Below are 10,733 nucleotides of genomic sequence, written 5' to 3'. Positions count from 1 at the left end.
TCACTCTTTTTCTAATTTGATTCCTTTTTTTTTTTGGTCATTAAAATGTGGATAAATCATGATCTGAACAGGTTTAATATGTTGGTTTGAATAAAATCGAATTTGCCAAATGTCATCTGTTGACTTCAGAGGACAGAAACAGCAGTCACCTTTCACACACTTTTTATTACCCAGAGTTCAGCTCTTCTCAGTCCGGAAGTGGAGAAACACACGCAAAAGGCCGAACTTGACACCCCAAACAGACGATTTATCATTGATCGATCGATTTTTATAAACATACACATTTGGTGAACACAAAACCAAAGTGTGACTCAACAAATCTCCTCATGATGCTATACTTTGTCAAAGTGCTTACGACCTACAACTTCCACAATTCATAGCGCAAGTAATCCTTTCCGAGGTCGAAGACCTTGTTGGCTGTCAGCTGACAAGAGAAAGGTGAGGAGAAAACTGGTCCATGTCTATGGTTTTTGTACGCTTCCAAATGTTGGGACTAACGTTTAAATGCAATCGCTACGATTTATGAGAGGTGTATGAAACTTTCATGGAGATCTAGGAGGTAAGGCTTTGGAGACTACTGCTATTTGGTTTGTTGACAGGTACCCCCCCACACACTTGTTTGGAAGCCATGCTTGTGAGCTTGTCCAGGCTGTAAACTCTGGATGTCAATAAACACCGTTGGGGCTGGGAAAGAGATTCACTCGACATTTAGACACACGTTTGGCTTATCTTCAAAACCAGCTAGTGGGTGTTAATGTCAGTCTCCCATCCCATTCCTCCTCTAACATTAGCATTAGCTAGCTAGCTAATGTGTGTGTGGGTGTGGGTGTGTGTGTGTGTGTGTGTGTGTGTGTGTGTGTGTGTGTGTGTGTGTGTGTGTGTGTGTGTGGGTGTGGGTGTGGGTGTGGGTGGGTGGGTGGGTGTGGGTCTGGGTGCTGTTACATAAAGCAAGCAACCAAGGTATAGAATGTGTATTATTGTGCAATAAGTTTCTCAAAGTGTGTTGTGTATAAGCAAACATTAGGGCAGGGATAAAACATTAGAGAGAGTGTGTGTGTGTGACATGTATATCTCATTATTATCTTATTATCTGTTAATAAGTCATGTACTGTATGCTAGGTGGATGTGTGTGGATGCAGGCTGTAGTGTGCTGCCATGCCCCTGGAGGTGAAATGGCCGTTCCCACAGTGCCCCACACTGGCCTGGAGGATCTCCAGCACTGTGGTCATGGGCATGGTGGGGTCATACTCCTACTTTTGGACCAGTAAGTCACACACAGTTACATTTACAGTTACATGCACACTTATCCACTCACTCAGTAGTGTGAATTCTTGCTGTAAACTATACTACTGTATGTGACCCGTCTCTCTCTCTCTCCTCTCTCCCATTGTAGACTATATGAACCATCTGATGGTTCATAATCATGAGGTTCTATTGGACCTGGTAGACCAACGCTCCCCAGAGACGCCCCTCATCACAGTGGCCAATCATGAGTCCTGCATGGATGACCCTCACATCTGGGGTAAGAACACTTTTTGGAAAGCGTCTTTGGGTCTTAGAAAATCGCTATTTAAGTTTGATGTAGTATTATTATTAACACACAATGTGTGTGTCTCCCCGCTCTTTGTTACAGGGGTACTGAAACTGAAACATCTCTGGAGCTTGAATAAAATGCGCTGGTGAGTGACTCTTCTCTCAGTTACCAATCCCAGGGAAACTTCTAGATGTTCATTTGTCTGATGGTACGTTGGGATCTCTCTTGCCTTTGATTGGACAGGACCCCGGCAGCATCAGACATCTGTTTCACCAAAGAGTTCCACTCTAAATTCTTCAGCCGTGGCAGGTGTGTTCCTGTGTACCGAGGTGAGTGTGTGTGTGTGTGTGTGTGAGTGTGGGTGGGTGGGTGTGTGGGTGGGTGTGTGGGTGGGTGGTTGGGTGGATAACAGAGTCTGTGCTTTTTTCAGCTGGCATTACAATGATAAGACGTGTGTGTGTGTGTGTGTGTGTGTGTGTTCCTTTAGGTGATGGTGTGTATCAGAAAGGCATGGACTTAATTCTGGAGAAGCTGAATGGAGGAGAGTGGGTTCATATCTTCCCAGAGGGTAGGACATCTCTTACTCACTCCCTCTGACAACCGCTACTTACATGCTGTCTGTCTGTCTGTCTGTCCGCCCCTCTCTCTGTCTTTGACCCTGTCTCTCTCATATGGTTTGTAGGAGTTACCTGTGTGATAGTGATCAACTTAGACTAAACAGACCTCTCTCTCTTCACCCCCTCAGGTAAAGTCAACATGTCTGAGGAGTTTATACGGTTAAAATGGGGTAAGTTGTGTTGTGTGTGTCTTGGTTGTAAACCTGGTTTAAGGGCCAGAGGCCTGTACTTAGTCTGGTGTTTTTGTCTCAGAGTTAGGGATCTGTTTTTAAGCTAGGCGTTAGACGTGCGACCAAGGTTGTGTGCCTGTCTCAGAGGGTCAGAATGAGTTGTGTACTGATTGTGTGTGTGTGTGTGTGTGTGTCTGTCTCTCTCTCTCTCTGTTTTAGGTGTGGGCCGACTGCTAGCAGAGTGTACCCTAAACCCTATCATACTACCCCTTTGGCATGTTGGTGAGTCTCTCTCTCTCTCTCACACACACACACACACACACAGACACACAATAAACATATAATATGCGACACACACACGCGCAACATTATTAAACATGTTGCTGATGTAAGCGTGATCTGCTTCTGTCTCAGGTATGTGTGACGTTCTGCCCAATGAGAAGCCTTACATCCCCCGAACGGGCAAGGTGAGCTCACGTACACACACACACACACACACACACACACAACCCTGTATTACGCATACAGAAATCCAAGTTTTCTGTTAGGATCCGAACCCTGTAATATACCTGTAACTGACGGGAACGTTTGTGTTGTCAGAGGATCACGGTCCTAGTGGGGAAACCGTTCAGTGTCAAACACCTGGTGGAGTCGCTCCGAGCTGAGAACAAGAGTCAGGTGAGAATACACACACACACACACACACTCCCCATTTTCCATGAGTGTAGAAATATGGATACAACTTCCATTGACCAGGTAGTCGTGTGTGTGTGTGTGTGTGTGTGTGTGTGTGTGTGTGTGTGTGTGTGTGTGTGTGTGTGTGTGTGTGTGTGTGTGTGTGTGTGTGTGTGTGTGTGTGTGTGTGTGTGTGTGTGTGTGTGTGTGTGTGTGTGTCCTTACGCTACCCCACCCCTGACTCTCTTAGATGGAGATGAGGAAGGTCCTGACTGATTTCATCCAGGGGGAGTTTCGCTCCCTGAAGACTCAGGCCGAGGCCCTCCACCAGCAGGTACAGACCCAATCCTGAGTCCCAGCCTTCACCCCGGCCTTCACTCCTCCCTGGAGAGGAGAGCGATACCCTAACCTCAGGGTAGCGTCTGGATGCAGACTATATAGACATTGACCATACACACACACACACACTATGACTACACACACAAACTCTCCATGAACTAAACATATACATACTTATAGATATTTACCTGTAGTCACACACACACACACCCCTCTCATGGAATGGACAGGAGGAATGGACTCCTCTCCACCCTGCTTTCTGTTGGACTACAGATTTGCCTCACCATGGTGACCACTCTGAGCTGGCCCTCTGGGAACACTCGGGGAAACGTTGAGGAAACGTTACATTTAAAAAGGTTACATTTAAACATTTGGGGGACGCCATCTTCATTTGTACCTGGAGGGTGATTGGTAGCCCCAATTGGTTGAACTAATGGAATGTTTTCTTTTGGAACAGATCTGTATAAAAAGCATGGTTCGTCCTCTGTATTTGCCCCTGAGCCCATGTAGCTGGGTTCGTAACTCAACTGTTACCTGTGTTGTCTGTATACAACTTACGTGTTTTGATAATGTATGAAAAACCAGACCACATGTCCTGCATGGCACCGTCTCCAATGATGATCTATTTAATAATTGCTCCAGACATTTGTGCTAGTTTAGTATTGGCTGATCTCCTAAAGCGTTACTCTCTATACAGGAGAGAACTGTCGCAAATCAACGCCAGAATCTGTTTGGTTTGCAATGGTTTATTTGAATTTAGGGCATTTATTTCTTAGAAATAAATACAGTCACACTGGTTAATGCCATGAGCGACACACACACACACTCACACACACACACACACACACACACACACACTCACTCACTCACTCACTCACTCACTCACTCACACACACTCACTCACTCACTCACACAGACAGATGGAGAGAGAGAGATCCAAAGCCAACATTGGATTGACCACGAACCAGTTGGATGAGCTGGTCTGGTCTGGACTGGTCTGGTGAACTGGTCCCAGAGAGGCTTCCTCCACTGCTCCCCACTGTGCCAACCTTCCACTCCAACCCAGGAGCTCCCCAACTCCCATATCAGTCTCCTTCTAGTCTGTGTTTCTAGCCAGTCTCACATGGTGGGATTCCTCACTATAAATAAGAATGGGAAGATGCCTTTAGACCACTATGTCCTGTCCACTGTGAGCGCCTGGGTATTTGAGGAGCTACGGATATCAATAGCGAACGTGCATAAAGCATAAAGACGGCAGCCTCCGAATGACTTCCGCGGTGCCACGCGAAGATTTTGCCAGTGCATCATTTTCTTTTCATTTAGAGAAAGATAATGAAGTGATGAAGTGATGAAAAGTCTTTTTCCGTCTCACCAGGGTTGGTATTAATTCCATCTCAGTTCAGTCAATTTAGGAAGTGAATTGAAATTCTAATTCAAGAGTTGAAAAAAAAAGTCCTTTTTGACAGCAGTTTCTTGAATTCTTGAATTGAGTCGATTGAAATGGAATCGTCCCCAACACTGTCTCTCACCGAATGCCATCCCTACTTTCATGTTGTACATAATGTATTTTATTACAGAAATCATCTGCTTTTGATCCATGTCTGATAAGCGACTGAAGCAAGGCGACAGTAAATAATGATCTGTATTTAAAGTTTATTATATGATAAATATATCACCTTACTGTGATTGACACACCGCCATGTGTACCCTAATAAAGTATTGATTTTTGGGAAATTTCAAATGTGTACTGATGTTGAATCCATTGTAAACACATACTTTGGATTGTAAAAAGGTTATCGTGACCAGTGGACTGGGGAATTCACTACTGAATGGCTTGGGAGCACCAAGTGTAATTGGGAGGACACAATTTGTACTAGAATTTGGAGGAAAAAATATCCACTCCGAGCCTAAGGCCGATTCAACTCCGGTCACGTGACTTGCTCCATCGTTGACGTCACCTGTCAGAATTCCCGAAGATGGCTACCGCAAGGATGCCAGCCCTCAACCGACTGTCGGTGTGTTTGGCCCTTTTATTCACCGTATTCTCCTCCGGGACCTGCGATGAACAGGTGCCGCTGATGTTATGGACGAGCGAAGGGTATGTGTGTGTGTTTCTGCGGTTTCGTTGCGGTATGGTTGCTTGCTTCAGGACGACCGCCAGCTGGTTTAGCCTGGCTGCGCTGTGCAGACCTGACATCTTGTCATTCCTACCTACTCGCAAGCTTACTTTAGCTCCACTAAATTGCGATGTACGGTATTGATTTAATCTGCGTAGCCAGAAATGGCCAACCATTGGATCATATTGATCACATACTGTATGTAGCCTATGTGGCAGCTATTCAGCCAGTCGTTTTGCCCTAGCCAGCTAGCCTACGCTAACATTTCTAGCACTGCTCACTGACAAGAGTGGCACCAGCTCATTGTTTACCCCACGGCACAGATGGAGTATATATTAGCTATGTACCCACCTCATCATCATCATCATCAATCGCATAATTATTGCCGAACCTGTGATCTGGGTACACGATTATTTACGGGACATAGTACAGTATCTGTACGTATATTTGAGTCCCGTTTACATCGCTGTTCCCTGTGCTCAATCAACCAGGTCCGCCCTCCCATCCCAGTCTCCTCCCATGGCCGGCCACATCGTCGGGAGTGTACAATTGGCCTCCTACCTGGACACAGCTCTGGGCTCGGCCCCACGAAACGTGCTGCTCTTTCTACAGGACAAAGTATGGGTTGAGGTTCACTATCCTACAGAGAAGTTCTGGTTCCAGAGACTAGTTGTGTGTGATTTTAATGTCTTGCTATGTCTGACCCTACCAGATGAGTATTGAGGACTTCACCATGTACGGAGGGGCTTTTGGTAACAAGCAGGACAGTGCTTTCCCAAACCTTGAGGTAACCCTAACCCCTTTACATCTTGGACTAATAAAAAATAAATCATATTTCTTCCAAATGGTGAAAGTACCTAACATTGCAGCGGGGATGAATCCACCTCATCCACTAACCTCTTATGTTGTTGTTCTCTCCCTGGTCCTGTAGAGGGCTCTGCTCTCCTCTCCCTCCCCCTTGGTGTTGCCTGCCGTGTCCTGGACTGCCTCCAGTGCTTTCATTGGTCAGCTCCAGGACCAATTAGAAACCTCCCCTCTCTACATGGACCCTGAGACGCTCAGCCAACTACGACTCAATGCCTCCACACCTGCTCTACTGGTGTTCAGACTGCCCTACAGCACTGGGTACACACACACACACACACACACACACACACACACACACACACACACACACGCTCACACACCTTAACATGCAGTGATATTCCTAGTTTTCTTGTACAGTTGACTGTGTAAGCTTACATGCTTAGCTCTCTGACTGTGGGTGTGGTGTCTGTATAATAGGTTGTTCAAGACAAGTCAGAAACTCGGAAATACGAACTCTGAGTGGGAAAAAATCAGTTTGAACGGCCCTCCAACTCGTAATTACAAGGAAACAAGCTCCGAGTTTCCGACCTGTAGTTCTCTGACGTCATGTCAACCAGAAAGTAACCGTGAGCATGGTAGGATTTTCAGAAGCTTACACTAAGTGAAGTGGAAATATAACAACATTGGTTTTCTAAGGTGTTAAATACCCCACTGCAGTTTGTTTTCGTTTTGGAGAGCTGAAAACCTGCAACATTGAAATTTAAAGCGGTTATAACTGGCCAACGGACTTCAAATCACTCGAATGCTCCGAACTCGGAGGTCCGAAAGGTCCGGGAATTCCGAGTTTCTGACTTGGTCATGAGTGCACCATAAGTCTTGTCTGATTGTGGTTTGGTCTATCTATATGGCTTGTCTGATTGTGGGTGTGGTCTATCTAATAATAATAATAGGAATAGTAATAATACATTTGATTTGTATAACACTTTCTCAAAGCATGCATGTCAAATAAAAACAAATTGAGGCGAATGACAGCAGTCGAAACAGACAAGCAAACATGGCTTGTGTGGTTGTGGTTGTGGGTGTGCTCTAATCGATGCAGCTTCTCTGATTGTGGGTGTGGTCTCTCGCAGGGCTGATCTGATGTCAGCCAAGGAGGTTCTCAGTGGGAATGGTGAGTAGGCTCCACTGTACGGTGGCTGTGCTGTGACAAAAATATCGCCCTTCTTAATTCAGCTCTGTCCTTATTTGAGCATGCAGGTGCAGGTCACTGGAAAACAACTTGGTCTGTACCTTATGTGTGTGTGTCTGTGTGTGTGTGTTCATTTATTTCAGATGAGGTGATTGGTCAGGTTTTGAGCATCATGAGGAGCCAGTCTGTCCCATACGCTGCCATCTACACTGCCCTGCGCCCCTCACATGTAAGAGAGAGAGAGAGAGTGTGTGTGTGTGTGTGTGTGTGTGTGTGTGTGTGTGTGTGTGTGTGTCCTAACTCCATGTGTCTCCGTCTGTCTCTAGGAGGTGTCGTCTCTGTCGCTGGAGGCCGGCGTGGGAGGCGGGCGCTCCCTGCTGCAGGCCAGAGGCCGGGGCGGGGACAGAAACAACAGGGAAAGGGGAAGGGAATGGGTCCAAGAAAAGGCCGGGGTTTACCCCCCAGTGGAGTTCAAGGTAGAATGACTCGGAAGCGATTGTAATTCATTGATTTCTCAGAGGGTTCATGTCGTAGGAATTCATTTAGTTTTGTATTGGATGATGGTATGATGTCACTTGTTTTGTTTGAGGGTTCTCCCCCCCCCCCCCCAAGGCTCTTTGTGTGGCATGTATGTGAATCGGAGGTGTTTTGATGTGTGATGTCGACACGTAGCTGACTGAGTCGCTCTGTCGCCCGTAGGAGGGAGACTCCAGCTGTATCCTGCTGTGGGCGAAGAACCTGACGGTGAGCATCCTCCGCGAGGGCCGCTGGGAGAGACACGACCTCACGCCCTTCACCTTCGGAGAGAGCGTGACCCCCAGGCTCCAAGGCTCCGTCTGCGACCAGTCACGCTCAAGGTCAGGGGGGTCGGGGGGGTCGGGGGGGTGGGGGGGGTCAGGGAGGACGGTTCATTCCAAACGTGGTCAGATGTTTTGATGGATTACCCTCCTCCCTCGTCTGTTGCGCTGACTCAGCTTTACGCCTCGATCCCAAATGATGAGACGGTCCAGTACCTTTATTTCATCTCTCTCTCTCTCTCTCTCTCTCTCTCTCTCTCTCTCTCTCTCGTTCTTTCTCTTTTTCTCCGCTTCTCCTTTGTTTCTTACTTTCCTCTCAGGCTGGTCTTGAATTATGAGAATGTCCTCGGCCATCGTTCCTTCAAACTTATGTGAGTACGAACACGCACACACCCTGGTCCTCTGTGGCTCCGTGGGTAGAGCATGGCACTAACAATGCTTAGGTTGTGGGTTTGATTCCCGCTGGGACCAAATATACTGAAATGTATGCGCTCACTGCAATGTAAGTTACTTTGGATAAAAGCGTCAGCTAAATGATATATATATATATATATATATATATATATATATACATACACACTATATATATATATATATATATATACACCTACTCACCCACCCAGCCTTAGACCCTCGAAAATAGCACTGTACCAGCCATGACTCCTTCATTTAATCAACTTTGTGTGTGTATGTCTCTCTCTCTCTCTCACACTCTCTTTCTCTCTCTCTCTCTCTCTCCAGCTTTGCCATGAGTCAGAGGCACTACAAGGTGTCGGCCCGGCGCTGGTTCACCCTGGACACGGTAGAGCTGGAGTACGACGGCACCAAAGCCATGTTCAACGGGAGCCGCCACGTCTACGCCCCGGCCGAGTACTCCTATCGCTGCGAGTCGGTCACCAACTTCCGCTACCCCGTCCTCACCCCCCGCTCCTCCAAGGACCCTGCCAACCAGTGGAGAGTCTCCTTCGATGACTTCCAGGTAAATCTCATCTGGTCATTTAAATCTGCGTAGGCAGCGACTCTGATGTCACAATTGCTTTAACACTCCCATTAGATAGTCCAGATGGTGATTGGCTAATTCAGTGGTTATTGGGTTGAGGAGGAGGAGGAGGAGGAGGGGTGGGTGGGGCATGGGCTGGGGGGGATATTTGTTAGCCTATAAAGGGGTTGGGTGAAAATCCCAGAGGACCAGTTGAAATAAGTAATAACCGATACATGATCCTCCCCCCCGCCCTCTCTCTCTCTCTCTCTCTCTCTCTCTCTCGTTCTTTTCCCTCTTTCTCCATCTAGATTCAGGGTTTTAACGTCACTGGTAGTGACTTCTCGTATGCCAGTGACTGTGCAGGCTTCTTCACCCCGGGCATCTGGATGGGGCTGGTCACCAGCCTCCTCATGGTCCTAGTGCTCACCTACGGCCTGCACATGATCATGCAGTTACGCACCATGGACAGATTCGATGATCCCAAGGGTCCTGCTATCTCTGTACCCCAGACAGATTAACTGATATACATACACACACACACACACACACATGCGCGCACACACACACACACACTACTGACTACCCACATTACTTTATGTACCTGCTCCATCCTCCCCCCCCCCCTCTCTGCTCTCCCTCATGCTGTCTGATAGTCTTGACATTCCATCCACCCCATCTATGTATAGATCAGTGGACGCTGATGGAGGTAAACATCGGAGGACAGGCTCATTGTAATGCATGGAAAGGGAATCAGGAATGGTGTTTGTTTGATACCATTCCTGATTCCATTCCATGCATTACAATGAGCCTGTCCTCGGATCTTTTTACCTCCATCATACCTCCGATTTCTGCCTCCCCTGGTATAGATCAGGTAGTAGAGCTCTAATGCTATGTTTTATTTAGGGTTTTACTCAGAATGGGGTTGGTGATGAGATCATTCCTGTAATAACCATAGCAATAACAGCCCTTGTTGGCACTGGTAGTGAGGGAGGGAGAATCAGTGGTTTCCATAGGAACCAGACAGTTTAATCGTAAATCCTAAGGGATTTATCTGTCGCAGACATAGAAATAGAATTAAATTAGATTTCTTTGTTTACAGAAGGGAAGCATTCCATTCACCCGTTCGTGACAAGAATGTGGGTTCTTGTTCTCATTCCTCTTCAGTTTGTTTGGTAAGCTTTATATAAGATTCTGCTAATTCTATAAGATGTCGTTGGTCAATATTTCCCCATATCGAGAGATATGTAAATACGAGGACGAAAATATATAATTACTGAAGATATGATGAAATGTTATTTATTGGTGAACTGTGTTGAAATTGTGTGTTAACAGTAGCGTAGTAGGATGTGAGTAGATTTCTGTGAATTCTGTTTTTTTCGATGTTTAGGATGTTACAGGGAGTTACTAACTGAATGGTCAAATGTTACTAAAGCATTCACCAAAGGGATCGAAGGGTTCATAAACAAACTCAGCATTCTGTGGATTAAAGGGAGGTAGAAGTGACCA

The 10,733-nt window shown here is 46.5% G+C and overlaps 3 protein-coding genes across 3 annotated transcripts in view; all 3 read left to right on the top strand.

Annotated features, from left to right (window-relative positions):
• The window catches only part of LOC310808130 (mitochondrial carnitine/acylcarnitine carrier protein-like), a 6,299-nt gene extending 6,239 nt beyond the window's left edge, over positions 1–60 (top strand). The window contains exon 9 of the mRNA XM_083674835.1: positions 1–60. This exon is cut by the window's left edge and continues 520 nt beyond it. The gene's annotated coding sequence lies outside the window, so the exon portion shown is untranslated.
• A 368-nt stretch (positions 61–428) lies between these two features.
• On the top strand, positions 429–3,455 carry tafazzin (tafazzin, phospholipid-lysophospholipid transacylase). Its single transcript, XM_083675826.1, has 11 exons — positions 429–559; positions 1,120–1,264; positions 1,394–1,522; positions 1,634–1,679; positions 1,778–1,863; positions 2,022–2,102; positions 2,280–2,321; positions 2,541–2,603; positions 2,736–2,788; positions 2,922–2,999; positions 3,247–3,455. Exons 2-11 carry the CDS (start codon positions 1,156–1,158, stop codon positions 3,346–3,348), a joined length of 789 nt encoding a protein of 262 aa, XP_083531952.1. The 5' UTR covers positions 429–559; positions 1,120–1,155; the 3' UTR covers positions 3,349–3,455.
• A 1,850-nt stretch (positions 3,456–5,305) lies between these two features.
• Positions 5,306–9,983, top strand: atp6ap1a (ATPase H+ transporting accessory protein 1a). Its single transcript, XM_083674647.1, has 11 exons — positions 5,306–5,433; positions 5,944–6,070; positions 6,165–6,239; positions 6,384–6,577; positions 7,390–7,430; positions 7,592–7,677; positions 7,775–7,924; positions 8,148–8,305; positions 8,566–8,616; positions 8,987–9,224; positions 9,536–9,983. Exons 1-11 carry the CDS (start codon positions 5,312–5,314, stop codon positions 9,743–9,745), a joined length of 1,452 nt encoding a protein of 483 aa, XP_083530773.1. The 5' UTR covers positions 5,306–5,311; the 3' UTR covers positions 9,746–9,983.
• Positions 9,984–10,733: the final 750 nt, after the last annotated feature.

This window comes from Argentina silus (genome assembly GCF_951799395.1).
Source record: "Argentina silus genome assembly, chromosome: 8".
In the NCBI taxonomy this organism is placed as follows: domain Eukaryota; kingdom Metazoa; phylum Chordata; class Actinopteri; order Argentiniformes; family Argentinidae; genus Argentina; species Argentina silus.
The sequence above is the reverse complement of the archived record's forward strand: the minus strand, read 5'-3'. Positions and strand labels throughout refer to the sequence as shown.

Coding starts and splice junctions, on each gene's coding strand:
- tafazzin (XM_083675826.1), top strand. CDS start 1,156: ATGCCCCTGGAGGTGAAATGGCCGTTCCCACAGTGCCCCACACTGGCC. Junction 2,103..2,279: donor GGTTCATATCTTCCCAGAGG/GTAGGACATCTC, acceptor TCACCCCCTCAG/GTAAAGTCAACATGTCTGAG. Junction 2,322..2,540: donor GTTTATACGGTTAAAATGGG/GTAAGTTGTGTT, acceptor TCTCTGTTTTAG/GTGTGGGCCGACTGCTAGCA.
- atp6ap1a (XM_083674647.1), top strand. CDS start 5,312: ATGGCTACCGCAAGGATGCCAGCCCTCAACCGACTGTCGGTGTGTTTG. Junction 7,678..7,774: donor CTGCCCTGCGCCCCTCACAT/GTAAGAGAGAGA, acceptor GTCTGTCTCTAG/GAGGTGTCGTCTCTGTCGCT. Junction 7,925..8,147: donor ACCCCCCAGTGGAGTTCAAG/GTAGAATGACTC, acceptor TGTCGCCCGTAG/GAGGGAGACTCCAGCTGTAT.